The sequence below is a fragment of the Cyprinus carpio genome, chromosome A6, assembly GCF_018340385.1.
Source record: "Cyprinus carpio isolate SPL01 chromosome A6, ASM1834038v1, whole genome shotgun sequence".
NCBI classification, from domain to species: Eukaryota; Metazoa; Chordata; class Actinopteri; order Cypriniformes; family Cyprinidae; genus Cyprinus; species Cyprinus carpio.
Genome location: NC_056577.1, coordinates 7,762,137 through 7,775,322, shown reverse-complemented (window position 1 = coordinate 7,775,322; position 13,186 = coordinate 7,762,137). Strand labels below are relative to the sequence as shown.

Below are 13,186 nucleotides of genomic sequence, written 5' to 3'. Positions count from 1 at the left end.
GAAATTGGAGTCAGATTAAACATGGAGCTAGACTAAAATTCAAACTAAATCCTGATAAATTCAGAAGCACAAATAAAAGACCGAATATGCATTAAACCTTCGACCAGGCCGCTGGATTCCGCTTTTTGGGCTGGCGGGTGGATCCTTACACTCTCTTACAACCCACCTGTTCAGATGTCTTGTAAAAGGCCACAGAGGCATTAACCAGCTTTAATCTGTCCTCCATCTTCAGCATGAGGGTCTGCCAGTGCAGGGCCACAGTCTCGGCACAGGCCCGGACAGCGTCAGGGTCATAGTGACCCGCCTGCAACATCAGCTCCGCCCTCTGCTGGAGCTGTAGGGCACTCTGATGTGTGCGCTGGAGGGAGTCGGCGTGGAGAAGAGACTGTGGGCAGCAGAGAGAAGTGGCTCGTTTTAATTCTTGAGGTGCACTTAAATTAAGTTTGTTAACTGTCAGTACACAAGGACGACATGAGAGGTGGGTAAGGTCATGGAGGGGCTCCTTAGAGGAGCAATTAAGACATGATCAGTTAGACATCCTGCAGTTCAAATCCAAAACAATCAGCGGTGAAGCACAGCCTGATGCTTTAACAAGAGTATACGCTGGATGAATAAAACTAGTGGCCTGATTCACACATTTGTTTTGGCGTCACAAATATGAGAAAGTACTTGGATGGTCAGATTTGATGAAAAATGGTACTTGGCCTGAAAAGTTAGAGAACCGCTGCTGCAGATGATTAAAACATATATTTGGCAGAAGGGAGATTTTGGCTGATACTCAGCATTCACCTCCTTTGATTTAGAGAGGCTGTCGTTAGTCAAGAATTATAAGCTGCAATTTGCTGTATTAAAACTCAGTCCTCATTTCGGGCTTATGTGCTTCTTACTGCTCATAAATTTGCTGAGTAATTGTTATTTTAATATATATTTTTTTTTTAACTCAGCTGTTTTGTATTCCATCTCTTTGATGAATATAATAAAGGGGGCTTTATAACCTATAGACCAATTTACCGTCTGTTTATGAAGGATAACAGCGAAAGGGATGATATTTTTTTAACATTCTCCAAAATGTGTTTATTAACCCCCCCCCACACACAGGGTTAAATAAATGATCTGTTTGATATAAGCAAAAAAATTATTTCCTAATTGCAGATAATGGACATAAACAAGGTTTAATATTTAATATTAATCTTCATATTACAGCATACTGCAGCTTCATGAAGCTGCCCCCTGCAGAACCTATTAAAGAAAATGTGTGTGTACCTCGATGGCAAGCTGAAACTGTTCATGCTCTCTCTGAAGTTGTTCCGCCTCAGATAGGGAACCTGCATTCGTTGTGTTCGCTGTGAGCATGGATTCACCATTACGGATCCAACCCAGCACCTGCACAGACCATCACACGTGAAAAAAACACACACAGTGGCATGTGATAAAACAGGCACACAAAGGAAAAGATGAAAGTCAGTGAATTACTTTGGATTAATCTGTTATCATATTCAGAACAATACTGTATATATATATATACTGTAATACTGTAACATTAAGAAATATTTCTTGAGCACCCAATCGGCATATTAGAATAATTTATGAATCGCTTCTGATAATTCAGCTTTGCCATCATAGAAATAAATTACATTTTAAAATATATTTAAATAGCTTAAATAAGTTCACAATATTACTGTTTTTACTGTATTTTGATCAAATTTATGGATCCTTAATGAGCATAAGAGACTTGTCTCAAAACATAAAAAAAATCTTTCTGACCCCAAACTTTTGAACAGTAGTTTGTATATATAAACATATATTTTAACAACTTTTTTAAAACTAATATACATTAAATATTTATTCATGTTCTGAGGTCATTAAATAATATGAAATAATGCAGTTTCTCTAGTAATCTAGTAATTTTCTAGTAATTAAATTCTAGTAATCATCTCTGCTTTATATCAAAGTGGAAATGTTGGCATTTTCAAAACTAGTGGCAGGTAAAACTGTTCAACGTTTCGTTCCACATCTTAAGAATCTGTGAAATGTGCAGAAACTTTAAGCTGATTTGAAGGGATTCCCCCCTCCCACGTTATGTAACACCCTGCCTACATTTACATCCATTTTCTAACCAAATTGATGTACAAGAAAAGACATATAGAAACAAGTTACAATACAAATAACTAAAGAACAAAGATAAAACTGAGAAGCCCCAAGGTGACAGCACTGCCAATAAGAAAGCTGTTATGAAATAATGCAAGTGAATTGAGTGATTCATTTTTCTGAATTGCGGGGCTGCAGTCTGCACCCACGCACTGCTCTGGATATGAGCGACAGTGTGTGTGTGTGTGAGCTCAAAGTGTCGAAGATAAAAGCAATTAGCCGTGCACTTGTACTCAAGGCTAATTGCATCAGTCAGAATCTTGGACGGTAGTAGAGCACAGGCTTTTTTCCTAAATATAGATATCAGGCGTTCCTCACAACATTTCGATGAGTGTAACGAAATGAGTGTCACTAAATGTGACCATGAGCTGAGATGTAGCAACTGATTTTAAACACACACCTGTTTGACCTCGGCCTGCAGGTGTCGTAGCTGAAGGCACTGCTCCAGACGTTTGTGTGTGTGTTCTGCGCTTACTTCCAGCTCATGCTGTTTTTCATTCAAGAACTCCAGCAGTTCTTGAACTTTTGCCGCCAAGTCGACGTCTTTTTCTCCTGTAATTTCCATACCTGAAAAACATACACAGATTTTAAAATATCAGCATATACACATATACACAGGGCCCAGTACATCGGTTTCACTGCATAGATAATAAAATATCAATCCAAGTGGCATATATAAACAAATGATGGTGTTTTTTTAAAATTTTTGACAACCTGAAAGAGTCCAAATGTTGTTTGTCTAAAGTATATTATAATTTTATCTTCATCACAGCCTACTTCATTCAACTTTTCATGAAGTTTTTTGCTTTAAAAGTGCTATACTTGTGCAATTTTTCTTTTACAGGCTGACAAAAAAAAAAGTCCCAGGCAATTTTAGCAGTACTGGTATTGGGTACATGAGTCCAGTCTGCGGTATGTCCTAATTTTTTAGCCCTGTTTGTAAAATACAAATAAACTAACATAAAATTAGACATGCAATTATTTAAATATGAATTATGTAATGTCTATGCAACTAGCATTAGAAAATAAAATGGCAAAACATTTATAGATTTCAAACATGTATCCTGAATACTCTCTCCGCTGGCAATGTGTTACTCAAACGGTCCCTCCCAAAACATGTCATGACAGATCATTGGTTAAGCATAAGAGACTTCTTAATTATTCCAAACTCTTTGACTGGTTGTGTATAACTCCATATGTCCAGATGTGATATGAGGAAGTATTTTAACATCAAAAGAATTACACGTTTTACATTGAAGAACTAGAAAGAATTTTTTTCAGGTGAGTTTTCTCTCCTTTGTCCAGCAGGGGCCGCTGTGCTGTGAACCACTATTGCTCTGGCCTCCTCTGAAGGTCTCAATCACTGCTGTGATCTCAGGGAGCAGTTATGATGGCATGTAAGTGGGGAATGTGTTAGACAGGTGAGCGTGTGATGAAATGTCCCAGCTGCCCAACCGAGCAGTATCCATCATATGTGCATTTGCGTGTCTATAACTGCATTAGCGCGTGACAGACAACCAACGTCTGGGTAAGGAGCACACCAGAAACAGAGACTCTCTGCAGATACAACACAGGGCATTTTAACCTCCCTTACATCACCCCACTTATCCTCAGCTACCTGCCCATAGGCTGTCTCCATGACAACCTCACAGTAGGCCACAGGAGTCGGTTCCCATGGGAATGTGATGTGTGAGTGACAGAATGGCCTCTGCAGTATCCTGAGCCTCCTCGCGGCAACCCAACAGTGATTGATGGAGTGTGTCCGAGGCAACCCCAAAGTGACGAGCGAAGGCCCCGTCACCATGGAAACCTTGGTATAGGGGATGTAAAGGGGGGGTTTCCATAGCAACCTCACCCCTGAACACAGAGTTAATAGTATGAGAGATCCCAGAGCTGTATGGAGCTCCGTCTTCTCCCTCCACTCCTTCCAATCCATTTCACCTTCACTTGCTGTCATGCACACATTTTCCATCCTTATCTTTACCACCCAATCCTCTGCTTCTCTCTCTTCATCTTTCATCACACATATCTAAGACAGCCCATAATGTGGGTAGCAGGTTTTTGCTGTTGTGTCCATGGTAACTGTCAATAAAATGCAACAGAGCACAGAGGAGTGAAGCGATGACTGATTCACACTCTTTTATCTTTCCACTGAACACTAACTCATCATCACTCCAGTGTTCTTTTAATTTCTCACCGGCTGCTACAGCAGACATTAGCAAGCCATGTTGCTGCTGTAAAGGCTGGTTCACACTGACCCAATAAACAGCAACCTTTCAAACACTGTAAAGTCAGATGTTGGATGTAGACTGTTCACATTACCCCATCAAGTATAAAATAACATTGCCCTCAGATATCAGTATAAGTGATTTTACTACTATCGTGTTTCAACAACTTCATGTTTTTGTGAGTCCACAGGCAATGCCCCTCAATAATCCACACTTACAGAGAGTAGACAACACAAAATGAAACAGAACACAGGTGTTGTGAAAGGAACAGAAGAACATGTTCTGTGTGAAGGGCCTTTTGTTTGCCGGAGACAGAAATGGATTGCTGTGGTCTGTATGCTTGTGATAGTATTATGTTCAATTAAATAAAACAAACACTGACTTCTTAAGTCATTGTTTGTGATGTCTATTCAATTATTTTCCACAATCTGCCACAGCAATCTCTTTACATTATCTATGAACATCCATAAATATTGATATATGTGATTAATTCCCAATCATTTGAGTCATTTAATACACTCAATAAAAATGTACCTCATTGTTGCCATGTTATGTTTCGTTCAATCACTTTCATGGACCTCTAGTTAGTTTAGCCAGTTTCCTTTTTCCTTTGTCCTACCACAAATCTCTATGAACACTAACTCAGTCATCACAGCTGTTTGCTGTTAGTTTTTCCATCACTGTGTATTCAAGTTCCTCCTTGTGCACTCTTCATCTACCTGTATTTGTTTGATTTAATAAAAAACTTCTGTTATTTTGAATCTTCATCATCTTCTGACCAGAAGTGTGACAGAATACCAGACCCAAAGATGAGAAGAAGAGGGAAGATTGCTGCCATTAATGTGGCACCGCAAAGCTGGCTGGGACTCAGTGGAGGAGTGATTTTTATCTTCCAAGGTGGCCAATGTTTGGAGGACTACATGTAGGAGTTTGTCACCATCAGCCACCGAGCGGCTTGGGATCATGTCACCCTCATGGACAGCTTTTGGTGTGGGCTGGATGATGACATCCGCTTCCCGATGCCCAGTGGGAATTTCTGTTGCAGTTTAGCTGAGTATATCAACTTTGCCCTCTGGGTGGATGGGTCCCTCTTTGAAGTGGGAGAAATCGAAGAGGAGGACAAAAGCAAAATTGTCCAACTCCACCCAACATCCATTGCCACGTCGTAGATTCCAGTGCCCAGCCAGCCATCAACCCCACACACAGACATACAGCCAGAGCTCACCGCAGACAGGGAGGTCACGCCTGCTGTGACGAGAGCGCTAGAGCCTGAGAGGACAGAGCCAGTCATAGCCCCAATGCTTGAGTCCCAAAAGGAGTCTGACCAGGTGTGTGAGCCAGCTTCACTGTATAGCCATGGGACTCTTGGAGTATGAGGGTATGGAGAGGGACCCCACCTATTATCCCGCTGCTGAGGGTGAGTTTTAGATTTTGTTTAGAGAAGGAAGTCTCCTTTTTCCTCCTGCCACCAATGATCCCGCCCAGTACTGAGATTCCTGTTCATCATCACTGAGTTCGCCTAGTTCAAAATTACCTGTGTCTTCATCCTTGCTGATTATGCTTAACTCAGAATTGCCTTCATCGCTGGTCCTGCCCAGTTCAGAGTATCCCGTGTCTGCAGAACACCCACTCAGCCTAACTCTCCTGCCTTCTCTTCATAATCTAGCAAGTTTTTCAGCCCTGTCTTTGCTGACTACCTCTAGTCCATCGACATCTCCAGTTACCCCACTCAAGTGTGTGGATCTGCCTTTGGTCCTTTGGTCACCAGCTTCATCTAGGCTAGAGGTTCCCATAGCTCTGGCTTCAGCTTCTGGACCGTTCACTTCACTTCAGCCAGTTGACCCACAAGCTCTGCCCTGGCTCCTCCCTCCCTCGGCTCCACCCGAAACCATCGTCCTTTTGCCTACTCCGGGTTCCCTTGTCTCACTGGCTCCAACCTGGACAGTCGTCACTCCATCTTAGCCATGGACTTTTAACCCCTCCACCCCTATGGCTTCACTGCGCTCCTCATTCTTTCAGGTTCCACCTCTGTCGTCAGTCTCCATGTCATCACCGCAGTCCTCAGGCTCCCTGGCTCCACCTTTATCACTCATCTAGGCTGCTTCACCATGGTCTCCTATACCATCTTCGTTGTTCTCTTTCAACGGCTCCATCTCTGTCTTCTCATTGCCATGGTCACTTCTGCCAAGCCTTTAGCATGGCTCCTCCCTCCATCAACTGTCGTGGGCTGTTATTCTGGCTGGGCTCTGGATCCCTGGTTGGCTACTCCTCCTATACACACTATCTTGGATCCTGCCACCACTAGTTCCCCCTGGATCTTGCTTCTGTCTGCTCCTTCCTGGGTTCTGTTTCCGTCTGCTCCTCCCTGGGTCCTACCTCCGTCTGCTCCTTCTTGGGTCCTTACTATGTCTACTCCTCCCTGGATTCTGCCACCATCTGCTCTGCCCTGGTTCCTCCCTTCTGCCAGTTTCCTACCAGTTTCCTGCCCTTCACCAGCCCCTCGTCTGCCTCTTGAACCACCTCGGTCATAACAGCATGAGGGCGTGCCTTCACAGAAGGGGGAGTTCTGTCACGGTTATGTTTAGTTCAGTCTCTTTTGGTTTCAGTTTCATGGACCTCTTGTTTGTTCAGTCAGTTTCTTTTTTCCTTTGTCTTAGTTTCCCGCCACTATTCTCTTTCCATGGACACTAACTGAATCATCACAGCTGTTCGTTATTAGTTTTTCACCACTGTGTATTTAAGTACCCCCCTGTACACTCTTCATTTGTCTGATATTGTTTGTGCAAGCCACAATGTTTTGCCTGCATTATCCCGTGGATCTACCTTATTTGAAAGGTTTGTTGGAGGAAATGATACCAAACTGACCAAAGATTCTGCAACCTGACAAATGCAAAATGAACATCGGCAAAAAGATGTGTGAAAGCAAATGCCAATAGTGATAGTATGAAACTATTACTCTCTATTGCACCTTTCCTGTGTCTTTCACTCTATCTCAACATTTCCGACCAGCACCTCACCTGAAGCCTGGACCTCCATGATGTACTGGTGAAGATCCTGTCCCTGCTGTATGACCTCATAGGTCATGTTGTTCATGGCAAGTTTGCGCTCAGTGTGCCTGTGTAATCTCTGTTCAGCCAGCGTGAGTTCCTCTGTGTTGAAATCAGACGCCTGTCGCATCAGATCCTGTTTCCATGCATCCAGCTCACCCATCACCTATGGAACAAACGCATATATTACCAGTTTACACTCACATTAATAAAAATAGTGAATAGAATTTAAGCAGTCAATCACAGAAAATCTTGACATACATGAGAGTAGTGATGCTCAATTTGTGAACAAATCATTCTTTTGAGTCAGATCTTTTCAATGATTCACTCACAAATCAGACTGATTCAGTTCAGCTCAGCTTACTGGAGACATGCTGTTATCAGTAAATAAAACAAACTATTACAATTTTTTTCTATAAAGTTTTTGGTAGTCAAAATTAATTTAAATGAAAATTATTCATGATTATTCATAATGTCAATATTGAAAACATTGCAAGATTGCTACATTAAAGGGCAGATTACCCAGTTATATAACATATTAAGAGAAAATCATAAAGAGAGCTCTGAAAATAAAATACAAGCATGGATACAAGATGTAAATATGGATATTTCATTAGATGACTGGAATGCAATTTGTTTAAATGCACAAACACAAACTATGAACTCTCGGTTGAGACTCTACCAAAATGTAAGTGGGCAATGAGAACTTATACAGTATAACCCCTGTAAGGTTAAAAAAATTAATCCTAATATCCCTGATCTATGCAATAAGCTTCAAGGTACATTTTTTCCATTGTGTGTGGGAATGTGAGGAGGTGCAGAAGTTTTGGGGTGGGGTGACTCAATATGTTTCTCAATTTACTTTGTCTCCAATTCCTCTATGTCCTGTATTGTGTGTATTTAATATTTATACAGACAATTGCTCTTTGTCTACAAAAGAAAGAAAGCTGGTGGTCCATTACAAGCAAGACATTCTTTTGCACTGTCTTGGAAAATTATCAATTGCCCTGCCCTTGTACTATGGCTGAAAACCTTAATATCTTGTTTGGCTCTTGAAAAGCTTACTTATTTACTGTAATAAGGAAGAAAACTCTGAATTATTTTTTATATCTTTTTATATTTTATATCTTTATAATTTTTTTGTTAAAACTCAATAATGATATGTTATACAAAGTTCAGTTCAAACCCATGAAAAAAAATACAAGAAGATGCTAACTGAAAAAAATAAATAAAAATAAGTTAAAGTACTTAGATTACTAAAACTAAAATTAATAAAATGTGTACAGTATATAAGCTAAATGGAAATAATAAAAAAAATTAAAAACTTATAAAAATTACGAAAGCACATAATAAAATTACTAAAACTAAAATTAAAATGAAAACTAATTTAAAATATTCATAAGAGCTAATATTGATAAATAAATAATACATAAATAACACTAAAATAACACTGCACTACAGACTGCAATGCACAAGTTATATGGAACACTTTTCTGATGCATTTGTTTCTTTCTTGAAGCTTGACAGCCCTAGTCTTAATTCACTTCCATACTGAAAAAAGTAAATAGAATAATTTTCATAAATTCACATTTGGTGTTCCACAGAAGAAAGTAAGCCACTCAGATTATGACAGATATAGGGATGAACTATGAGATAAAGTGTATAAAGTAAAACAAACAACACTCGTCAAAACTGATTTACAAACAGATATGCAAACGCAGACAGCAGACAGCAAAAAAGAACTTCTGTTCAAATAAAGTTGCGCTGATAATGACTTGAGTTCTGGCCATCAAACACAAACACACACACACCTCCAAGGCGTACTGTTCAAAGATACGGAGCTGCAGGAAGATGTCCAGTTTGATCCTGCGCTCATGGAAAACCTCCTCCATATGAGCCTGAGCCTCATCCAACTGCTGAAGAACACCCTCGATATGAGCCACGGAGCTGGCATGAGGCAACTTATTACAGGCCAGCGCTGAGTCCCTGTTTGAACGAACACAAACCCACGCCAACACATCCAAGAGCAAATCAATAGAGGGCACGCTAATTCAGAACCAGTATATCAGCATGACATAACATGAAAGGACTTGTTTAGAAGTAATCTAAAAAGAAAATTATTGAAAATTATTGGAGCTGTGGCCTTGTGGTTAACAGATTTAGATCTAAATCCTGGACTTCACTAGACTGTTATGCTTTCAAGGCTGTTGCAAGAAGTCAGGTTGGAAAGAAATTGGTAAATAATGGAATGGAAAATATAGTTTTCATGTATCTGTACTTTATTGGAGTATTTTTAGTTTGAGAAACTTTTACTGCACTACATTTACTTTTCACGACATGTACTTTTTCTTCACTGCACTTCTTAAAAACATGTTGTTCCTTTTTATTTTGAATTGAAGAAATCATCATCTGCTCCGAGACACGATAGCATAGCATTCTTCTTAAAATTCTATACAGTTTGTCCTGTGATGTTTTAATATTTGTTTGTCAACACACTTTTTCCCCTCTTTTTTTACTTGTTTGCACACATGAAGTAACTTAAATTGATATTTTAATATATTTAATGTTTTGACAGTGTATGACAAGTTTTGGTAATAAAATAAAACATTTTCTTACTTGAAAATCAATACATAGCTTGTATCTGCATCCACTAACCTTCCTTATTGACTACTGCTAGCTAACTAACAATTCATAATAATTCATAATGATTTAAATCCCATCAACCACCCCTCAATCCCCCTCCCCAAGTATTTTGAGCAGTAAGATTTTAAAAAGTATATAATATTAAAATGTTAAATATAAAAGTATATAAGTTAAAATTACAAAATAACAAAACACGGATCAGTACTTTTTACTTTTAAAACTTAAGTACATTAAAATCAAATACTTTTGTACTTTTATTACTCAAGTAAAAATGAAAAGGAGTGCTTAATACTTTTACTGGAGTAATATTTTATTAGGTTATTTTATAGAGGGTTGCCCCCCTCCCCTCCAATATTTGAAATTCTTGCACTGCTCTACTGCCCTCCATTAATCAATGTTCTGCTTGTTGATAGGATGACAAAAAGGTGTAAACATTTTTAATTTAGGCTGGCCTGCCTTAGATGGAAGTAGTGAAATATGTAATATTTGACAACTGATTTATGATAGTCCCCCCCACCAATGTTGAAGACTTGAAGACATGCCTTGGGGTAACTGTACTTTTACTCAAGCACTTGATTTGTGTACTTCATCCAACACTGGTTATGATGAAATACTATACAATAGGAGCGTGCTGTCAGCCTCACCGCAGGTGCTGAATAAGCTCCTCCCCTTCTTTGATGACATTGAGTGTGGCATCCAGAGTGCTGCTCTGCTGCTGCTGAAACTGTCTGATCAGCTCCTGAACAGCATCCACAGACTCAGAGTTCACCACCGGCTCCACAAGAGTCTTCTGCAAGTCCTCCATCCACGACCACAGCTACAGACAGACAGGACAGGCAGACAGACACATCAGACAGACAGACAGACAGACAGATATGTTGTTTCAAGGCTGTTGATCAGCTGTTCATTTGCCCTACGTGATGCGACTCAACAAGACAAATCCTGGACAGATGCTGGGTAGGCAGTTGTAGGGTGTTCTAGGTAGTTGCTTGTTCACTGTTAGGTGGTTGCTAGATTGTTGCTAGGCTGTTGTAGGTGGTTGCTGGGGTGTTGCTAGGCAGTTGATTGGCATTTCTAGGTGGTTTCTTGGCCACTTTTGGGGTTATTAGGGTGTTGCTACATGGCTGTTGCAAAGATGTTCTGGTAGTAGTTTCTAGGGTTTTCAAAGTGTGGTAAAAAATGTATTTAATTAATGATTAATAATTTAAATCAATACATTATAGTGGTATAGTATACATTATACTACTATATAAAAGTGAAAAGAAGCAGATTTTTAGACAAGAGACGTTGTTATGTTTCTGCTCCTCTGTTTGCAGTCAGATCATTTTAAACTGAAAGATTTCAGTCCAAGCATCCAGTAAGTGAATACATTCAAGCAGTCAGTTAAAAACTGAGCTAATGCCAAAAAAACAAAACAAATTGATTACATCAGAGATCACGGAGAGAATAGTTATCTCACGCCCAGATTTTATTCAGTGTGTATTTGGCTTCGAAATATCATCTCTCTCATATGCTATGATTGTTTTTCATGTCCTGTGAGTGTTCTATAATGGATGCATGTTTTAGAGTAGGTTTCAGAGTTGCTAGGTCATTTTTAGGGGGTTGCAAAGATGTTGCTAAAGTGTTCTAGGTTTTTGGAAAGTTGCTAGAGCACTGCAGGGGTTTGTTTAGTTATTTTTTGTTTTAATTGTTAATATTATTAGTATTTTTTTAAGTTGTTTATAATTATTTTGTCTTTTTTGTTTTAGTTTAGTTTTTAATTTGTGCTGCCTGTCAGTAAGTGAAGTTGAGAGCTACTAACAAAATCTCTCACACATGAATAGTGGATCAGTCAAAACTATTAAAACTATTTTAGAAGCTGTTTATTGTGTGTGTGTGTGTGTGTGTGTGTGTGTGTGTGCGTGTGTGTGTGTGTGCGCGCACTACCTCTTTAGTGTGGGTGTGAAAAGACACTGAGATATCCAACAGCAGTTTCCTCTGCTCCACCCTCCGCACAAACTCCTGAACTCTGACCTCCAGGTGATGGGCGGCAGCGTAAATCTCTTCTGGATCACACTCTCCCGTCTGAGCCAGCTGCTCCGCAGCCTCCAAAAGCTTATCTGCATTAGTGTAAGTGTTCTGGAGTGAAAGAGAGAGAGTGAGTGAGTTAGTGAGTGAGTGAGAGAAGTACATTAAAAACATTATTAACAGGAAACTCAATAGCAAGATGAATGATATCACTGCTACTGCTCATTTGCTCCTCTCTCATCATGCAAAAAATACATACACAAACACAACATAAATTGATTCCTACCTGTGCTACCTCCTGGAAGTCATCATGCCGTTTTTGTAGTGCTCGTGCTCTGTGTACAGACTTCCCAACTCCTGTGTGTTTACTGAGGAATGCCTCTCCATGGTTTTCAATCCAGTCCACGACCTGAGCACACACACACATCAACACTGGATATATATATATATATATATATATATATATATATATATATATATATATATATATATATGTGTGTGTGTGTGCGTGTGTATTGCACAATGTGTATGTGTGTATTGCAGATAATGTTAATGCAATAAAAGGCCACTTATGTGTACTTTCTTGGTTATGTTTCTTCACACACACACACACATACATTTTAAAAGGTGCCTTTAACAATAAAGGAATAAATTAAAAGTTTTAGTTAATATAAAGTTAATACATTTTCAAATGTCAAAAACTGCATGTTCATCATTAAAAATGTACAATTATAAATATATTTAAATGCAAGATTCAATTCAAATTAAATCTGGCAGTATGCTTTAATCATATTTCAAAGACAATAGAAGTAATTATGATATATAAAGATGCATTTTAATGGTAAGTTAACACCCAAAATGCTTCGTTTACTTAACGTAACCTCGGTTCCCTGAGATAAGGGAATGAGTGTTATGTATGGGACAACTCCTTTTTTCATTTCTGCTGAAGCCTGATTTGTTCACGTTTGTGTAGCTGCACAAACCAATGGCGCTTCAGCCCGCCAAAAGGAGGTGGGCCGACTGCTATAGAAGTCGGCCCGTAGGGCCATTCATCAGATCATTCGACTGAAGCGACGATCATCGATTCATGCAGCTTGTAGTGCGGCAAGTGAC

The 13,186-nt window shown here is 39.5% G+C and overlaps 1 protein-coding gene across 1 annotated transcript in view; it reads right to left on the bottom strand.

Moving 5' to 3' along the window:
- The window catches only part of kalrnb (kalirin RhoGEF kinase b), an 87,557-nt gene that overhangs the window by 44,572 nt on the left and 29,799 nt on the right, over nucleotides 1-13,186 (bottom strand). Inside the window, exons 10-17 of the mRNA XM_042757803.1 lie at nucleotides 12,360-12,482; nucleotides 11,993-12,184; nucleotides 10,711-10,883; nucleotides 9,235-9,409; nucleotides 7,394-7,589; nucleotides 2,549-2,715; nucleotides 1,264-1,383; nucleotides 167-385 (exon numbers count right to left, since the gene is read on the bottom strand). Coding sequence (XP_042613737.1) covers nucleotides 167-385; nucleotides 1,264-1,383; nucleotides 2,549-2,715; nucleotides 7,394-7,589; nucleotides 9,235-9,409; nucleotides 10,711-10,883; nucleotides 11,993-12,184; nucleotides 12,360-12,482 — 1,365 coding nt within the window. The remainder of the gene's footprint in view (nucleotides 1-166; nucleotides 386-1,263; nucleotides 1,384-2,548; nucleotides 2,716-7,393; nucleotides 7,590-9,234; nucleotides 9,410-10,710; nucleotides 10,884-11,992; nucleotides 12,185-12,359; nucleotides 12,483-13,186) is intronic.